At 35.9% G+C, this 20,042-nt stretch overlaps 2 protein-coding genes across 4 annotated transcripts; both read right to left on the reverse strand.

The window, feature by feature from the left end:
• Positions 1–661: 661 nt before the first annotated feature.
• Positions 662–13,698, reverse strand: LOC113733151 (K(+) efflux antiporter 2, chloroplastic-like). Of its 3 annotated transcripts, none has more exons than XM_027259340.2 (21): positions 13,403–13,698; positions 10,711–12,455; positions 10,358–10,529; positions 10,157–10,247; positions 9,742–9,878; positions 9,580–9,639; positions 9,346–9,465; positions 8,506–8,574; positions 8,304–8,369; positions 7,835–7,924; positions 7,477–7,581; positions 7,236–7,364; positions 6,670–6,879; positions 5,284–5,433; positions 4,838–4,891; positions 4,635–4,693; positions 3,012–3,078; positions 2,761–2,937; positions 2,205–2,261; positions 1,261–1,335; positions 662–1,147 (listed from the first exon to the last, which is right to left on the reverse strand). In XM_027259340.2, exons 2-21 carry the CDS (start codon positions 12,366–12,368, stop codon positions 1,025–1,027), a joined length of 3,669 nt encoding a protein of 1,222 aa, XP_027115141.1. In that variant the 5' UTR covers positions 12,369–12,455; positions 13,403–13,698; the 3' UTR covers positions 662–1,024. The 3 variants fall into 3 exon arrangements, with proteins under 3 accessions (XP_027115141.1, XP_027115140.1, XP_027115139.1); XM_027259339.2 differs by having other exon boundaries at positions 10,711–12,434; positions 13,403–13,689; XM_027259338.2 differs by having other exon boundaries at positions 10,711–12,450; positions 13,403–13,689.
• Positions 13,699–17,189: 3,491 nt separating this feature from the next.
• On the reverse strand, positions 17,190–19,146 carry LOC113729672 (LIM domain-containing protein PLIM2b-like). The gene is made up of 5 exons (XM_027253925.2): positions 18,849–19,146; positions 18,138–18,237; positions 18,019–18,044; positions 17,840–17,929; positions 17,190–17,655 (listed from the first exon to the last, which is right to left on the reverse strand). Exons 1-5 carry the CDS (start codon positions 18,981–18,983, stop codon positions 17,371–17,373), a joined length of 636 nt encoding a protein of 211 aa, XP_027109726.1. The 5' UTR covers positions 18,984–19,146; the 3' UTR covers positions 17,190–17,370.
• Positions 19,147–20,042: the final 896 nt, after the last annotated feature.

Raw genomic sequence — 20,042 nt, forward strand, 5'->3', positions numbered from 1 at the left:
AACTTTGGACGATTACCCACTTTAGTCGCTAAACTTTAAAATGGAACCTTAATTAGGAGGTATTTATAAGTTTAGGGACTTAAGTGTCCCATTTTGAAGTTTAGGGATTAAAGTGGGTAATCGTCCAAAGTTTGGGGGGACAAAGTGGAATTAACCCCAAATACTCCAGGTGAATAGTAGGGGGTTCAAAGTTACCTCTCGGGTTGATTTTTTTAAGTTACATTCATCAACTCTCCCAATGAAAATAACAAAACTGTTCTATTTTGGATGAACACAGTTCTCTTACCTATGGTCATAAATAAGGGTGTTTATCACCGGCAAGCGGTTATTCGGTTAAAAATAAAGCCAATTAAGAATTAGCAGTCAATCAGTTCCTTCACCGTACATTCGAAGAAGTAATCCACCAAAAAAAAAAAAAACCCAACATCAAAAAATCACAATTTATAAATAATGAAGGAAGCAAAAAGGTACGAATTAGTTCAATTTGCATGGAACATTAGCAGTCAAAATATGGAAACACAAGATTAGATGGGTCAATCACATACCAAATATGTTAACTCATCCAAATTCGACCACCAATAACCCGTCCAATTCAGTCTATTAATTTTGAATGAGTTTTTTTTTTTTTCCAAACGATAACATAATTTTGAATGAGTTTAAATGGATATAAAATAAGTTGATTGGATTCCCTCTATATATATCGTATCCATTTATTGTAAGAATTAATTGATTCATTCATACATCTGCTCAGAAGTTTTTTCAGACCGCTCCCCAAGTCCACCACCATCACCATATCAGCTTCACATCTGCTTTTGTCAATTCATGTTTTTGTCATTTTTTGGCAAGCGGCATGGACCTAACCCTAAGAGCGTGCTATATGGGGTACAAGGAGACTAACTGAATTGTAGACAATCATTGGACTTTGATCCAATGGCTAAGAGGAGACCCTTTGATCTAATGTCCATCCTTTTTGGGATCGACAAAAATCCCCCTTGGTCTTTTTGCTCCCATCAGGCAAGATGAATTATACTGCCAGTATTTCTTCATTGACTTGATTATCGTCAGAAGACTCCGGTGGCTGCAATTTCGGTTTGTTCATGATCTTTGTAAATCCATAACCAAGAGAACTTCCACTAGTTTCACAAAGCTGCAAATAAGAAACAGAAATTCAGTTGAAAGCGGGTATAAGAGGTAAGCCTGATTAGCGAGTGATTGATCAAGTAATAACTCATCCAAACATGGAGTCCAAATTTACTATACCTCAGTAAGCTCTGAAAGATGTCGTGACCTAAACTCATTGATTGCTGCTGCAATCTCTGACGCAGGCAGTTTAGCCTAGAAGAAAGGTAAAGCATATAAGCAGTAAATTAAAATGTCAAAAAGCATAACTAACTATGACCAGTTATCAAGGCTGCCAATGGCACTATGGCAGTTTTAAGAATGATCATCTCTATTAACTGATCCAACTTTCCCATTTTCGAGATCATACTGTAGGGGGGCACAGAGAGAGAGAGAGAGAGAGATCATACTGTAGACCTAGAGCTGGTCAAACTGCCATCAGTTTATTGCATTCCCATAATAAATCAACATAATAGTAACTACCAATTCAAGGAAAAGGAGAGGAGTTACGGTACAAAAGCCCCAACAACGAGACGCTTGTTCATACATTATATGTGGATAAACGAACCACAACATTTGATTTTTTTTTCTGCAGCAGAATTCCCAAAAGCAAGGAAACAATTGCAAAAGAAATTCATTACACAAAACTCAAAAAACTCGTGACAAAGAAATGAATATTTAGACCCCTTTTATGATTAAAAAATCATAACCCAGTCTATATTATTCCAAGACAGTCCCACTTCAAGAATACAATAAAGAAACAAAAGACAGATATTTGAAATTGACCCAGCTCCAGGACATAAATATAGACTATGATTTTTTTCTTTTTCTTTTTTTCAAAAGGAACAATAGTGGTTCCCCACTTAACCCCCCTTATGACTCGAACACATGACCTATCTGTAATAGGTGAAATATCTTACCAACTAGGATGCGCTTCCTTGTCATAAATACTATGATTGCGTATTATTTATGAGCCATTCAATAACACATTTTTTTGCTTATAAATAACTTAAAAGACCAATCAAAATAGTTGAGGTGCAAAAAAAGGAGCAGAAATGACGTATTCTAATATCCTATTGACTTACTTGTGCGAGTACTGCAGCTGCTAACTGTAGACTTGGTTCCAAAGTCTCTGGAACTACCTGCAAAACTTTTTCAATTCAGAACTCAAAGGCGAAGCATGAATTCCCCACTTTTACTGAAGTGCAAGTTATATGCAGAAAGTTGACATGGCTATGAGGGGAGAATATTCAAAGGAAAAAATCTAGATAATGTAGTCCTGAAAGAATTCGTTTATGTTCCAGTACATGCAGGATTGAATTTTTTTTTTTTTTTTTTTTTTCCTGCAACGATAGATGTCCTATAACCTAATCTAGCCTAATCTAGGGGAAGGAGTAAAGGGAGATGGTCAACTAAGACCAGCCACATATTGTGGCAAATTTGTGGGAGGCAGGGGTTGAACCCCTGACCTTCAGCATCACCAAATATGGTGATGACCACTGGACCAAATGGCCAGTGGCTCCAAACACTAAAAGATAATTTAGAATGAAAATTCCAATGGTGGATCACTGCAAAGAGTTTACATGCAGGATTGAAAGAGTGAGGGAAAATGATAAGAGGTTCAAGGTAAGAGAGAGATACCGCTGTTGCACCAGCCTTTTCCAAATTGAGGCCATGATCAACATCATGAGCACGGACAAATGTCTTGACATTGGGAAAATACTTGTTCAGAGCCCAAACAGTTCTGTAATTTGCACCAGGAGTATCTAAAGTAATTGCCGCCGCACATGCTCTTTCAGCACCAACTTTATGGAGGACCTAATTTTCAGAAAAGGGAGTGGGTTATGACAAGAAGGTGCAATCAAACAAGAATGACGCAATGGTGTGTTTACCTCTCGACTGCCAGCGTCACCAAAATATACTGGAAGGTCAAGTTGACGACCAAACGCCACTCGATCACTGCAATTGTAAACAATAGTATTAACAATGTGGGTGTAGTTGATGGGTTCACTAATGCTATATTTTTAACCTTCTACTTACAGACAAAATCAATCTCGATGTATAAACATTTACTGTAATTGTACGCACTGCAACATGAAGCAACAACCGAACATTTTCGTGAAAAGACTAGAGATCCATGATTTTGTTTTGAAGTACAAAATCAATCAAGTTTCCATACACTCCAATTACTGAACATAGCTTGTTAATTTTCCCACTGAATAACGTCACCTATATATTACTAGTTGTTCCTCAGCCTATTTCCACTACCACTAGGTTGTCTTTTAGTCTCATGTATTCATATTATACATAGGTCAGACAGCTTGAGCTATTTGCTAAAGAAACAATTTATTCATCAGCAACACACAAAATGAACTTGTATCCAAATGCTGCAGCCTTTGAAAGCATTGTCACTGGCTCCCACCCAACCCCCCCAAAAAAAAAGACCCCAATAAAAAAAATTAAATTTCAAAGGAAAAAAATTAAAGAAGCATACAATACAATATATGTCTTCAAGCCTATCTTCACCTTCATTAACTTTTTCCCCCCTTTTATTTTGCATTTTAAGGGGTGTTGGGCGGCCCAGGGAGTTCCCCCACTTGCAAACTACACCCTAAAAAAACTTGACCAAAAAAAACTCTTTTCTTGTGTTCTAAGCCATTCCAACATATATGGCCATGATGGTGGCAAAGAAGTTGACTTGACGATGAGATAAATAGATACCTAAAAATAAATAAGACAAGCTAAGGCGATATAAAGTAAAATAGCTTCTGTAATTTGCAAGTGATTACTTCGTCGCCTTCTCTATTGCAATTTTAGTGTGAAGTAAGTGGTCACCAGCAAACAAAGGAACTGCTTTGCAAGATCTCATGGAATCAGAAAGGAAAAGGAAACAGAGTTTCCAAACTCTGCATGGATGTAGCATATAAGAATGGTGAACAATCTCCATGGATTCAGCTTCTTTCAGAGACTATAGAGACTGACTCTCAGACATTAAAACTCCAACCAAATTCCTTGTTTCCAATCACTTACTGTATTATATGCATCAACATCTTTATATTTTCTCCACCCATAGTATCATGTTTATCACGTTTGTTAGTTTTTAAATCTTTAATGGAAACATTTTGTAAAATTTGATTGAAATCAAGCAACCAAAAAGAAAACTATCCATTCATACCTAGTTTGCTTGCTTCAGCTGATTTTCATTATCAACAAAATTATCTCTACATTGATTTTCAAGCAAATTTAACAGAAGGAACTAGCATGAAGGATACTTTCCTTGCTGTCTTCACTGACATTTACTAGTATTAGTTTCTCATTCATCTAGTTCATCACTCCATTTGAAAAACTATCAAATTAAACTGCAAGTCTGATCAACTAGCTAATATTATCTCGAGACAACATCTATAAAGAAAACCAAGTTAACTACCCAGTATATCAAAAGAAATTTTATCAGAAAACAAGTGCCATGTTATTTTGATCTACTTCAACATAAAAGAAATCCAGTAGATTATTACCTCCTCACATCAAGAGCAACAAATGGAATTAGCCGTTCTGAAAGAAGCTGGGCAATGATCTGTTATAAGGAGTTGGGCAGATCATTACTATGAGAGGTAGATAATACAGATGAACTTTCAAGAAAATACTAGCATATGAAACTTCCAATGCAAATGATTTAAAACAAAGCAAAAAAAAAAAAGGTATGGATATATGCACAAACCTGACCAACACGTCCAAATCCACAGAGAATGATATGATCTTGCAAATCATCAGTCTAAAAGTGCAAAAAGAATTGGAAAGAAAAAGAAAATTCTTCAGATGTATGAGGCTATTCAAGGAAGTAATTCAATGATCCAAAAGAAAAAGAAACAGGTGACAGTGAAGGCCTAGCTTATTAGGACTCTTCAAAATTGATCAAATACTGGTTAAATTTACAATGACGTTGGTAAAGGTTAGCTTCAGCAATTCAACAAAAGGAACATAAGGAAATTGGGGAAAAAAAAAAGAAGATAAATAGGAATGCTCTATTGAGCTCCTTCAGAAGATTATACTCTTATCCTACACACAAAAATGAAGTCCAGTAAACTAAAATCAATTTTGTGAACTACCAAGAGGGGCTGATCTAGATATCAGCTAGCATCTGATAAAAAAAGTTGAGTAATTCACCTCACTTTCCACAGGCAATAAGCTTCGGACATCATGGAGCTCAAAACGAGAGGCTATTAGCTGGCCTCCAGCAGCTAACCAAGGTGTAAGGGCCATAGAAATACCCACCACGAGAAACAGCAAAGATGATAGCTGAGAAGACATTATTCCCTGAAGACATCAGCAAGTTAGAAAATAACAGTTAAAACTACAGCTTCAGGGTCCAAAGCTTCTTGTTATAAACTATTCCAAATGAAGTACGTTATGAGCTGGGCAACAGACACGAGGGCCCCATCTGTTTTAAAGCCATTGCAATGGAAGAATCTAGTTCTCTTGACAAGGCAAAAATGTAAATGACACAATTATGGCATACCAACTATTGCAATCTAAGAAAACTGTTATCAATAGAGCAAAAAATCTTACATGAGAATGAAATTTATCCAGAGGGAAGTGGATCATTTTGTATGATATTTTACCACAGCAAATCAAACATGTACAGCAAGTTTACCAGCTAGTAAAGACGCTCATAAAAGCAACTATGTTTCTACCAAAAAAAAAATCTTCAGCTGCGGACAAAAAGTCAAAGAACTAAACCAGATTTACTTTTAAGATCTCTATTTGAAAGAAGAGGCATCTGATGACAAAGATGTAATCTTTGGGAGGTTTATCAGGAGTCGAAATCCACAGGCATGCATACTCATATTCCATCAGGCACAGGAAAAAAAACGAAAATGATCTACCACTCTCACCCAGGTTTAAATCAGGAAAGATGTTGTCAATAATGAAGAAAGGATAGAGGAGGATATTGGTTGTGAGGAGCTCAAAATAGAAAATTGGTACCAAAGCTCCCATTGACCCTCCTCAGTGAGATACTTTTCGCCTTATTTAAATCAGTTAAAGAAAAGCCAGCCATACTTCAAAAAGATATATCCTAGCAAAGTCAACCATTTTATCAAGAAATAATCAAATGGCTGCACATATATTTATCATGTTCAGGGTATCATCCCAGGTACCTCTAGAGAATGTCTATGGTATCATTAAAATATAAAAATAAAAAATGAGCTTTTTAAAGAAGCATACTGTTAAAAGAGTAAGGGTATTCTTGTAAATAATATGATGACTAGATGTTTCTCCCAAAACATATTATCACACACGTACACCAAGATTTCATAATCATATAGTGTCAATAAAGAAAATGACAACATTAACTTTTTACTCACAACACATCTAGAAGCAAAGATGTTAAAGAGTCAAACTGCCGAGTAAAGCTTCATCATATACCAAAAGGGAAAGAAATGACAAGTTAGGTGGTAAATCACATAAGCAATGTCCTGAACCTGGTATAACTTTAGATGGACAGAAGATGAATAATTGTCCACAGATAAGAAGGAAATATTTCAAGGAAACCTGATTAACAGCTTCACCAAAGGCGACAAAGGCAAACTCTCCTCCCGGAGCAAGCAGAAGGCCAACTCTTATAGCTGATATAATTGAAATCCCAAAAAGTTTACCAACTAAAGCAACCAAAATGATCTTGCCAGCTATCAGAAGTCCTAATGTCCCCGCTATGACAGGAAAGTTAGAAACAAGAAGTTTAGGATCAATTGACATTCCAACCTGCAACAGGAAAATGTACTGCAATTAGATGCAAGTAATTCTGACTTTTGTTAAGAGATCCAGTTCTGCCAATATTATCCTATTCACGCACTTCCATTTGTAAACCTTCTTCTCTAGTCTACAGTAAAAAGAATATTACAGTGTAATGCAAACACAAGTTTACTCTCTCCACTAGTACTCCAGGGAACAAAACGTAAATAAAAGTCAGCATTGAGAAAAGCTGGAAAATGTTCAAAAGAAGAATCTGAATGTAGACAGGGCCATTGTGGAGAAGATAAATCAGACAAAATAAGAAACTTGCATACGTGGTAAACTTTGTTCATATTTGACTTACAGTTGGAAACATGAGGACCTACCGTCATGAAGAAAAGGCCCAATAAAAGGCCACGATATGGAGCAATATCTGATTCCACTTGCAATGAAAATTCAGTCTCTGCTAGAAGCAAACCAGCCAAAAATGCACCCAAAGCCATAGATAGGCCAGCCTGTTTCAGTATTGCAGTATCCCCATTATTGCATGAGCCAGAGTAACAAGTAGTGATATTAGACCAAATCCAAGAATAAGTAACAACCAGAGAGAAACATATATGTACCTACCCTGGCAGTTAGGAGACTGGTTCCCAAAATAACAAGAAGTGTGTTTGCAGAGAATATTTCTGCATTCTGATTCTCAGCTATTTGCTTATAAATTGGCCGAAGCAACTGCATAATAACCAGAATACAAGAAAAACGACAAGTGTTATTCTTGTTAAACCAAAATACAAGATCCACATCTCATGCAAAATGTAATAACATAGTATTCTCTGTAAGCACAATAACATTTGAAGACTGTCTTCAATTTGAAAAGCAGCAATGATACATGTATACACGTGTAACAGCAGAGAGAAGCTTAAGATATTTAAACAGGACTCATTATTATAATAATTCTCTGTTGCAACAAGCATGTAAAGCTTACTAAGCGTCCTCCAGCAATAATGGCAGCAATAGCAACAATTGCCTTGACAGCAGCCAATCCAAGGGCTTCAGCAATGGCCTGAAAACCAATCTGAAAAGCGAAATAATACTTGAAGGTTACAGAAAACCATGATGACGACATATTTAGATATGAAGAAGTTTTCTAGTTAACATTTACGGTGTGAAAAGCAACTTTAATCACCAAGGTAATACTTAAAAGAGAAAAAATAAACTTTTAATTTCACAGTTCCACGAGATAAGTTGCTAAAAAATGTGGAAGTCGCAATTCCTTCTGATAAACTGTAAAAACAATGTGCAATAAAGTTTTAGTTGAAGGTTTCGTGAAATCAAGATGAATAAAATAATCAAGGGACAAAGCAAATTGCACAACTTTGTTCAAAAAATAAAGTAAGAACTTTGGTAGAAAAATTCAGTAATAAAGTCTGAAAGGTTATGGAAGAAATTTTTACCCCTCCTTTAGATGAATTTGGTGAAATAAGGGGTATTAGGATAAGCAAAACCACCACGGCCAGATCCTGTGAAAAGTAGAAATGGAGATTTCACATATGCTACAATTAGCAAAACATAAGCACAGAAACCAAGACAACGAAGCAACAGAAAATGAGAAGAGAAAGGAACTTCAGACACAAGCTTGAGCTTTTGCGTGTGCACCTGGAAAAGTAAAACAGAGAATGTAGCTCGTCCATGGCGAGATGTACTCTCCCCTCGTTCTTGTAATACCTGTAAATATCCTATTAATATTATTCTATTGCCTCTAATAGAAAACCAAAAGAGCAAAATTAGTTGAAGAGTGATCATCACATCAAAAGTAAACCCAACCAGGAATCAGGGAACAGAAACAAAACGAAGGAAGAACGCATGCAAGCACATACAGACAGAAATTCACATTCTTTCAGAATAAGAGTTTAGTTCTCTAAAGACGAGTTCAAAGCACATACGTTCCAAATCTTTCTAGCAGAAATTACTACACCAACAAAACTTAGAAAAAGGTCAATAAGGTCAGTAGTATTTTGCCCAGGCCAACAATTATACACCATGATTCAACATGCCACAAGGTAAACCGCATGTGGAAGTCTATGATTAATTCATTCAAAGAAGGTAGGAAATATATAACAGCACCACTCCATTTCTCATTGGAAGTGGATTACAAACATCTAAAACAAATATTTATTGGGTGAATTTAAGCTCTGTATATACATGATATGTTTCATAATCCACTTAACCTGGAACAAAGGTTCCTTAGGGGGCAAATACTTTACTAACAATAAAAACCAAAGACAATTGATCTGAAAAGAGCAAATTATGCAAATTCCTGCACATGGAGTAAAGGACAGAGAGTTTGCTGACAGGAAATGCTATTCAGCTTAGTCTAAGTTTTTGTGCATTCATCCAAAGAGGTAAAATCCTACAAATTCAATTATTAAGTTCATCCAAGTCATTGTGCATTCATCCAAAGAGGTAAAAACCTACAAATAGAATTATTAAGTTCACCTGGAGGACAACAGCAGTAGACGATAATGCAAGACCATTACCAATCACAATTGCAGCAGGACCAGCCTGCCCAGCAACAAAATGAGCAACCAAGCCAACTACTACAGCTGTCACCAGGACCTACATTTTAAAGACACAAAATATGTAGAATTAGAAACTACTGCACGTAACCAAATTGATATGCAGCCCTATGGAGAAAGAAGTTGGCTGAAAAATACAAAGTATTTCAGTCACCTGAGCGGAGCCCAATCCAAAAACATATTTCTTCATGGAACTTAAACGTTCAACAGAAAGCTGCAAAAAAGTAAAGGCAAAGATTCGCCTTCCATTGGTATTCAAGTTGATAAATTTAAGTATCATGTAAAAAAATAAAAAATAAAATTTGATGGGCTTCACCTCAAGGCCAATATTAAATAGCAAGAAGACAACTCCAAATTCCGCTATTGCCTTGGTGCCATGTACGTGACGAATAATTGAAAGACCATAGGGTCCAATCAGAATTCCAGCAGCGAGATACCCAAGAACAGGGCTGCCTGAAAATTGCAGCAGACAAAAAACTCAATCACTAGGCACAAATAACAAAATAAAACTGTATATTTCATAGAGAAAATCTTATCCAGGGACATGGTACATCTCAAAATATGAAACAGATAGATTCTACAGAAATCAGAAATCTTAACTTACTGTCATGTTCAACACTGAGTAACAGGACAGGTGGAGAACAATGAATAAAAAGTTTAAAGAACAAGCTAGTAAGAAGTACAAGGCAATCTCTTGCAGGAAAGGAAAGAAAAAAAGAAGCATTTATTACCTCCAGGAATTTTTTGGAAAATCGGCACAAAAATAACACTTGCAAGTAATAACCATAACACGTCAAAAAGGGATGCTTCCTCCTCGTTTACCTAACAAGAATAAAACACATAGCCAAAAAAAATAAATCTATAAGTCAAAAAATACAAATGAGAGATTGAATAACAGATTTTAAGTACTAGAAGGTTCTTGAAGCACATGCCTCTTGATGTGGAAGCATCTCGATTAGTTTCTTAATCTTTTTAGGCAATTTACGCATTTGTCGAACAAGAGGCTTTGCATTTGTAGAAACTTCATCGATGCTAGAAGTGATGAGATCTGGTGGTTGAAATAGCAGTGGTAGCCTGTCTGCCCGTTTGACATAAAATGCAATCCTAAAAGGTTTGAACAGTAAATCATAATGAGTGTAGCTTCCTCTATACTTTGCAAAGTTATAACACATTATGCTTTTGAAGTGATTAAATGTATCAATCTAATGAGTTGATGCAATAAAAAGTAAAGACAGATCATGCAATTAATTTCCTAGGCCAAAATAAGTTTTACTGCTGGACTTACCCTGCTCCCACAAGCAATGACCCAACAACCAACTTTGGCAACTCTTTCCTAGCAGTCTCCATAAGACCGCGAAACAGTGAAGCAGGTGTGAACTCATCATCTGCAGCTGAAAAAAATGAAGCAGAGAAGAAACGGGATGATTTTTTCAGTAATGCCTTTGGAGCAATCAGTGGTGACCCCTCCTTATTTAATTCTCTTTGAACTTCCTGCATTTTACTTTGTCCAACTTTAACTTTGTCAGCTTCTACTTCAGCATCTCTTTCTAAATCTACCCTAAATCTCCCGCTCTCTTCATCACTTCCATCAGAAAGACTGTCAGACCTCAGATTGGAAGTATCAAATTGATTGTCAGGTATAGTCTCAAAAACTAACTTATTACCATCACCAGTCAGGTTCATGCTTTTCTCACTGGCACTGACAATTGTTCCTTCATTCAGCTCCTCAACAACTGCTATGTCACCTAGCAACAGTTCTTGGGACGTAAATGCATTTTGCGGCATTGTGGTTTCAGAGAGATCAATATCGGAACTGGCTAGATTCTTCTCTGCTCTCTGTAAGGCAATCTCCGCATCACTCACCCGCTGTGCGATCTCAAGTTCAAAAGCAACAGCTTGCTCTGCCAAAAGCATTATGTTTGCTACATCCTCCTCTGCTTTCAAGGCATTCATGTCAGCTAGCTGAGCAACTTGATTCAACCTGTCCACTTCCTTTTGCAATTCTTCTTTTCTACTTTGTAACCGATTCAGTTCAGACTCACAATTCGCTAAATTGTCCTGGCATTCTCTTATATCCTCCTGAGCAGCCAAGAGCTCTTCTTCTTCCTTTCTAAATGAATCTAATTCTTCCCCTCCACTTTCATCACCAGCAGTTTCTCCAGTTTCCAAGCGGCTATTCTTTTCATTCACAGTTCTTAACAAATCAATTGCAACCTGAAGCCTCGCCTCAGCCAAAGAAAGGGCCATGGTTGCTTTCTGGACAGCTTCTTTTGCAACAGCCTCTTCATTTACAATCTCTTGGATGCTACTGAGGGTACCGTTAACATCATTCCAAGCATTTGCTGCTTCATCTTTTAATGCTATAGCAGTTTCAGATATCCTTTGTGCTTTCTCCTCAAACATAGTGCTGTTAACCTTTGCAGCCTCCAACTCATTGAGTGCCTTTTGCAGCAATTCCCGTAATTCCTCCAAACTAGGCACCTCTGGTTCTTCTCCTTCTGGTCCTTCTTTCAATACACTTGACTCTTCACTGGTATTAGACGCAGTCCCAGAGACATCATCATTAACTCCTTCGGAGACATCTAAATCCCTATTACTACCATCAACAAAAGCTACCGAATCATTTCCCTGACAGTGAGGTGGAACTTGCTTTAATGCTTTGAAAACACTCCGAGGATAGTAAGCAGCCGATCTATAGGAATCATAGGGCTGTAAAAAGTTGTTTACTTGGCTTCTAATGATGCTACCGCAATAAGCACTGCTCTGTTTCAACCTCCGAATGGGACATGCTCTAACCAAAAGTCTTGGGTAACCAAGAAATCTAAGATGAAAGCTTTTACATCTAATACCTGGAGAGAGATTAAATTGTTCTAGACTCCTGTAGCTAACGACATTACTTGCATGAATTACATTTGCCTGATTGAAACTACTTGCAAACTCCATGTCTCGATGCCTTTCTACCAAGTAAAGTGAAGAAAATCCATCACCAAGTTGGCTGAGTGTACATATCTGCTACGCAAATTGACTGCGCTGAAGTCAACACTTGTCAAGTAAATGATTATTACAACCATCAAGTGCTACAAATAATTATGCCTGATAACTACGTAACAATCAAATGGTTCCAACAGCATAAGCCAATCACATTAAAGATGCTATTCTCATAAATTAGATCAATGTAGTCATGAGCTAATGGACACGGGAGTATCATCCTCCCAACACATACAGATATGTGTGTGTATGCATCTCTGCACGTGCACGCATGCGTGTGAGCAAGTATGTGACTGTATATGGGTGCGCGCTTAAACGTATGCATTATAAACAGCATTTTTGTGCCAAAAACCCAAGTTCAACTAGCAGGACAGCGTTCCAGTCTTTAGAACACAAACTAAAACGGTTTTCATAATTTAGTTGCACAACTTCAATACTTCATTTCCTAAATGCCAAATGCCACGTCTCAAAAAAAAATAATGATTATTATGTCGCAATACAATTCTCAACTCCAAATGCCGTGTCTCATTGCCACCACAAAAAAAAAAACTATTAAATTGAGTCCGAATTCATACACACGAGAATTAAATTGGGCGCGGCGCAGATGCACAGTACTTATATGTGCGGTTAATTTTTTTTTTTCACTCACTTTTCAACTAGTTTGGAATTGAACACACAAGAATTAATGTTTGAAACAAATTTTTAGCGCCATTGGACTGCCATTGACCGCTTCGCAGACCTACACAGAGATCATCGACTCCACAAAGCAATCCTAATTCGACTATCTCGATCGATGATTCCTATACTCAGCTCATTTCAATTCGTAAAATTAGAACATGACAGAAAATGGACGAAAAAACACACGCACGCAGACACGCATATATGTGTGTGCGCGCGCGCACTGACGAATTGAATGCATAACCAAGCACGCACATGTAAATTTGAAATTGAAATTAGAGAGTTTCGGCGTAATGGAGAGGTAAACTTACCGATGAAGAGAGTGAAGTAGACTAGAAGAAGTTGGTGGAGGAGCTTCGGAGAAATGGATTTTGTTTTCTGGGGAAAGTTTTAGAGAGAGAGAAAAAATGAAGGGAAGCCGAAAATGGATCGACGGGGCTGGGTCTCGTGATATTTGTAGTGGTACTGCTGCACTGCTGCTACTACTTGAATTTATTTTACGATGAGATTATGGCAATTCGTTTCTGGCCTCGCCTTCCTTGGCCTACTAGTTGCCTTCTCCCACCTCTCCACTCCTCTTGCACTCCACTTCCGGTTCAGGAAGAGCAAGCAAAAAGATACGATGTTTTTGCTGGAAAATAGAAGACGTGGGGGTAAAATAAAAAAAATTAAAAAAAAAGAAGAAGATATTAACAACGGGGACCTATGATATATGGATAATTTATTAGTAATTTTACTAAAATGCCCTCCATTCTTGTATGAATTTTTTCTTTTTTTTCTTTTTTTTTCCTCCTTTGGAAATTTTAATTGAGTCTCATTCATGTCAAGTATAATTGCATATTTACATGGAATTGTTTACTTCTTGTATATAGAGATTTTCCTATGGATGTCATATTCTTGTCTTCTCTTTTGGTTTGTAGTAGAAATATATTACCCAATATAAATGGTGGAATGAATGTCGACAAATACCTATTACTTCCTAAGAAAAATATCATATGAGAAATATTTCTTGTAATAAGAAATTCTTTTATTCTTTTTAGTTGGGGAAGGGTGGAATTTAATAAATTGAGAAGGGACGGGAAATTAGAACTCAGAATATCTATATTTTGAAGTTTCACCTTTAGTCACTAAACTCAAAACTTCCTCGGTTTGTAATAAGGAATTTATACCCAATAAACCTACAATTTTCTTTGAATAAAAAAAAATCAATGCTGTATTAGGTGATTGTATAAAAATGAGATATTAAGGCAGTTGAGGTTAACCTAATATCCCAATGCCACCTTGAAAAAGTAGACTATAACATGTCTTGCAATAATGTAAATCTTACAATCAAGCCGCGGCAATTACTTTATTAAAAAAAAAAATCAAGTCGGGATTGTGGTCATGTATAAAAAAATATTTTTTTCCATCCTTCTATAACCACAAAAAAATTGAAAAGAAAATAAAAAATATTTCGTTATAGTTGTATTTAAAAAATACGGCGAGTCTAAGTTCGAAATTCACTCCTCAAGAGTACCATAATTTATATATTTTTTGAGATCAACAATATTTCTAGAAATTCGCCCCATATATTATACTTTAGGCCCTCATGCGTTCAGTGCTAATTATATTTTATTCGCTTGTGTTCTACATGTGTACGTCATGACTCGTGAATGCGTCTGCATTTGCGTTTCGTTTTATTTTTAGTTAATGGTTTTTATATGCACTAATAATTGGAGATGATATGATGTGTGTAACCTCATGAGTTGCCCGTGTCTTAACTTGCACTTTACAATCAAGATCATTGAGCGGCCATATTTTCTATTGCAGTCAATTTCTACTTGATAGATTTTACCATACTTATTCCTATTAATAAACCCAAAAAAAAAAGAAATTTTTTCTCTCAAATGAACTATAAAAAAAAAATACACCATGGAGTTCAACAATCTTTGCTATGAGAAGAAAGTAGATAATAAAATTAATGTGGTAAAATCTTTCTATGTAAATAGTAATATACAAATTCTAGGTCATTCTTTAGACTTTGAGTTGAAGTAGAGATAAAAAAAAATGCTTATAAAAAGTTGGAGACCGTAAATTCTTATTTAACATCTATATCTATGTTATATATAAAAGGAGAGGATGAAATTTGAGGTAAACAATTATTCGTTACTTTATAAACTTCTGATTTCACCCTTATAAAAATTATTTATTACTTTATTACCTAAACAAATGTTGTTGTCAAGATAATCACCGATGATCGTTTTTTAAGATTGACTATATAAACAAATATTAACAGCGCATAACTGTCGCTAAACATTGTAACTATCAAAATTACAATCATTTTGTGGAAAGAAGATCAAAATAGCAAAGTTAGCTTTAGTAATGAAAATTTATATAAAATTAATTTGCAAAAAAGATTCATGCATTTAAGGAAGACTGTGGTAGGAGACTAGTGAGTATACAGATCCAACTAAATTAAAAAAATATTCTGACACAACCTTTAGATTTTTTTTCGCTGCACATGAGGTTCAAACCTCACCTGCACCCCAAGGAGGGACTTAAGCCCCTCCCTGGTGCCCACGGAGCAATGGGCACGTGCCTTTACCACTAGTTTGAATTATTCATTCGCCCACAATCAACTGCAACGCAAGCTTAGTCATGGCTGAGTCATCAGTATTAAACTAATGAGCAGTTGGACCTCTGTAGCCGCTAACCTACCAAACTTTGTAATTGTTGGCATGGTCCAAACAGCCTCGGATCCAATTTAGCCCTTCTCAAATGGTGATGATTATGTCCAATGAGACTTTTGCTCTCTTAGTAAAAAAAATTAATTGTATTTAGACGGATCCCATTTTCATATAAAAGTTTTAGATGAAGAAATTGAGAAACTCGATTTAAGGGGGAACTTGGAAATTGTATAGCTATTTATTTTCTTGTCAATAAATCCTAAAAAAAAAAGGGAAAAAAAACTACAAAACGTAAACGACAATAGGTGGCTAATGTAGTAGAGTCTTCTAATGGTTAGATGCCGAAGGATATTCTCAGAATCGGTCATGCCATTCCATTTTTGTTGGCATCTACGGATGTATGACAGTTTTCTTAGGAGAATAATAATGACATTTTATTGCACGTTTTATTCTCGTAAGGGCCGCCGCTTTTGGCAAAACATCTAAACATCGTGATTTCGACACAAATCTGATCTTAAGTAGAAATTGAACTACCTTTAAGATGAGGCAAGTTTTTCTCATGTACTAATAGAGTGCGTCACTAGGCCTTGTTCTCGATTATTTTAGATTTTACAAAATTTGATTATAGAAAATAATTATAGAGAATAATCAAAATCAACAAAAGCTATTTCCTTTTCTCGGTTACTTTAGATTTTTACAAATTTTGATTATAAAAATTAATTATATAAAATAATTAGAATCAGTAAAAAGCTACGTACTATTTGTGTGATTATAGATTTTGACTTTTTTTCATCATAAAAAATGTACGATCAGAATACCAAAAGCAATCGAGAATATCACAAACATTAATTCTCTAAAATTAGAATCTATAATCAGTTAAAGTAATCAATGAAGAATAAGCATGTTCTGTAGTGTATGTGTTAATTTAATGATAGTGCAAATGGACCTTAATTACTCATCTTTTGCGGAATTTGGTGTTTGATTATGAATCATATTTTAATCTTTTGTCACAAAAAAAAAAAAAAAAACACATACACACACATACACACAAAAGCAAAATGGTCCCTTTTCATGAGATTCTGAATTTTCTCCGGTTCAATAACATGTAGAGTTAATTCATTTTAAAACAAGTTTAAAACTGCTAGGCTTCAAATTGTAAGTAACTATTTTACTTGCTACATTCTTGATCATCATATGCACATGACTCTTTCTTGCCCTTTATATATGTTCATTGGAAACGAGACACTGCGGCGGTCAAGAAACAACATGCCAAAAGGATAAAAAGCAAATGATTGGAAGCAAAAGCACCAGAAATGAAGGAAGATAATTAATCATTGAAGTTGCCCCTACAAGAATAATTTCACTTAATTAATTAAACCCTGTACTAAAAAGTTATCAAAAAGGAATATATAGTAGCTTGTACAACCATATATGTGTATATATAACAAAATTACATAACCCCTTAATACATGCTTTGAAAATTAAAAATAAACTGTCAACAAATAAGACCACATAAAACTGCTCCTCCTCGTGAAGATTGAATTCCAAGAATGGAAAACTATAGAGATAAAAGAGGGAGATGAGATGAATTGATGAATTAACAAAAACAAATTTCAGGATTGCTCTTGCGTCTGCTCAGCTTCTGCGGTTTGGGCCTCTGCCCCCTCCTCCTTTGCTTCCTCCCCTGCCTCTGGATCAACTGGTGCAACTGCACTTTTCTTGTGGGTTGCAGCCTTGAGTACGTGCTGATAGTTGCCCTTCTCCATGAACAGCTGAGCAAAATGGTGCTTGCAGTAGAGAATCCCATCAAGAGCAGCATATGATGAATGCGTAAGTGGGCAGCCTCCATGAGCACATTTGAAGCATGATTTATGGTAAGATTCTCCTTCCATTGTCACCTATATATGGTCCAAGATACACGTTGTCACTTTGCTATGTGAACATATATATATATAGATACACTAAATTGTTAATTTCCATTCATATAATTTAGCAGCAAAATTTAGCAGATTTTACTCGTTTGAAATTATTGGTTGGTTGTCCCCAAAAAAAATTGTGAAACATGCATGCATGCTTGCGCACCTTCTCTAGAGGATAGACGGTTTTGCTGCAGGCAGCACATTTGTCTTGGGTTCCAGAGAACAAGGCAGAGAGTTTGCTAGGGGCCCTTGTCTGCATGAAAAATGTGCGTAAGCACAATTGGCTAACTAGTAGGAGAGCAAGAAAATTTAAGCAAATGCACAACCCTAGCTAGAACGTACCAAGGAATTTTCCCTCTCATGCTTTCCTGCAAAAGTGTATTAATGATTAGGAAAATGCAAATCAGAAAAAGTTTAATACAAGTATATATATATACACAAGGAGAATTAAGGTCTCCCACCAGTATGAAAATTTTTGCTAAAATTTCCAGATTCCTTGAAGAGTTGTTCAAAATGAGGCTTGCAGTAAAGGACTCCATCCATCGAGGAGTAGTTGCTCATCTGCACATTTAATGTACTTTAGCTTAACATTAATTTTCATGCCACACGGGGAAGTTTGAGGGCAAAAAAGAAGCCAAAAATTTGTGTGCGTCAATTATACATTTGTACAAGTGACATTTCCATGCCCTACCGCAAATAAGCCAGAATCAAACATCATATTTGTTTGGAACCTTAATTATAGTTCCAATTAATATCTCATTGTCATTAGTCCCTCTCATTATTCAGTTCCTTTGCAAGTCAGTAGAAGCCACCTCAAATTTGTTTATACTACAATTCAATAGCCATATACATATATATATATATATATATACATGTTAGGGATATTTTTGCATGGCATCCGAGAGTTCCCAATATAATTTTTTTCGTAGGAAAACCTCAGCAACATTTATTAAATCCTTTTGCCTACATTGTTGTTGGCCTAGCTAGAAGAAATATGCATAGGGAAATGCATGCTTTTGTAAACTGCATCAATTATGGTGCTAGACAACGTTTTTTTTTTTTTTTTTTTTTTTTTTTTGGTGTTTGTGGGGGGGGGGGGGGGGGGGGGGGGGGGGCTTTTGGGGGTGGAAGGTCAGATAGCTAGAGATGGATGATTGGAGAGTGAAACATACCACAAGAGTCCCTTTGCAGTGGCTGCATTTAAAGCAGGATTTATGAAAAGTTGCTCCATCAGCAGACAACAAATCAACAAAATAGACCGTCTTGTCGCAAGCCTTGCATTTATCCAAGGTTCCTGTGAATGCCATTCTTTTTTTTGTGTTTATATATATTTTTCTTCTTCTTGAAAGATCTAAATCTCAATAACTTTTAGTTTGAAGAGAAAGTATGATCAGAGAGCTGCTAGGATGGGCTGCCAAGGAACAAAAGGGAGAAGTTTCAACAAGAAAACGCTTGGCCCCTTATATCCAACCTCGGTTATTGAGACTAGACAAAATCTTTGTACTGCCATAACAAAACTGATTTATATCAACCATTAATAGCAAATTAACTTATTTTTGCAATGGTGAGTAGTTGAAGTAACTCTATTTCACCACTAAATCGAGGACACGTGATTGGAGATCCCAGTTTCATTGAGGCAAAGGTGGAGATTAGTGATGTAAATTGTGGATGTTATCATGTTTAACTCTTTTTAAGTTGAGAGATAAAATAGGCTGAAGTTTTGACACTTTCCATGACAATGCGTAGAAAAAGGTACCTGTAAAATGCTCATCTTATTAATTTATCGCTATTGATGTCTAAGTAGTTAATAATTCAAAAAAGTTAAGAATTAATAATGATATTTGCTTTTTTTTTTCTTTATTAACCCATTTCTCCCGAGGAAAAAGCTTTATCAGCCAATCTTTGACACCCAATGATCCTACTTTTATCAGTTGTAAAAATTACATCAAGGACTCCATTTGAATTCTCGGACATGTATCCCGAGATACAATTCCATTAATCACAGGGTTTCTCTCCTACGTTTGGATTGCATTTTTTCTGATTTTTTTTTTTAAAGAAAAAATACTGTAACGATTTAATAGATGTGAGATAAAAAGGTGATAGGAAAACGTGTTTACGAAAAACGTAACAATTTTTCTGAGGAAAATTGCAATCCAAACGGGGCCAAAAAATTTCCATTACAAGTGTCAAGATTTTTCTACAGCACATAAGTTGGAGACTGAAAGTGCAGTAAATCTTTGTATTTTCCCTGAAACATTACAGCAAGAACACAGGAGATCACGAAGGTTATTGTGGATTAAGTCCTTTTCTTGAACAAAGAAAAGACAAACCAAAACAACGTTGGTTATTCAGTCCTGGTTTTAGAT

This window comes from Coffea arabica, chromosome 2e (genome assembly GCF_036785885.1).
Source record: "Coffea arabica cultivar ET-39 chromosome 2e, Coffea Arabica ET-39 HiFi, whole genome shotgun sequence".
NCBI lineage: Eukaryota > Viridiplantae > Streptophyta > Magnoliopsida > Gentianales > Rubiaceae > Coffea > Coffea arabica.

Excerpts from the sequence above, each read along its gene's own strand:
- LOC113729672 (XM_027253925.2), bottom strand. The coding sequence starts at position 18,983 with ATGGCATTCACAGGAACCTTGGATAAATGCAAGGCTTGCGACAAGACG. Across the intron at positions 18,238-18,848 it reads ACTGCAAAGGGACTCTTGTG|ATGAGCAACTACTCCTCGAT; the intron begins GTATGTTTCACT and ends TTAAATGTGCAG. Across the intron at positions 17,930-18,018 it reads ATGAGAGGGAAAATTCCTTG|ACAAGGGCCCCTAGCAAACT; the intron begins GTACGTTCTAGC and ends TTTTTCATGCAG.
- LOC113733151 (XM_027259340.2), bottom strand. The coding sequence starts at position 12,368 with ATGGAGTTTGCAAGTAGTTTCAATCAGGCAAATGTAATTCATGCAAGT. Across the intron at positions 10,248-10,357 it reads AGATGCTTCCACATCAAGAG|GTAAACGAGGAGGAAGCATC; the intron begins GCATGTGCTTCA and ends TATTCTTGTTAG. Across the intron at positions 4,892-5,283 it reads TATTGCCTGTGGAAAGTGAG|ACTGATGATTTGCAAGATCA; the intron begins GTGAATTACTCA and ends TTGCACTTTTAG.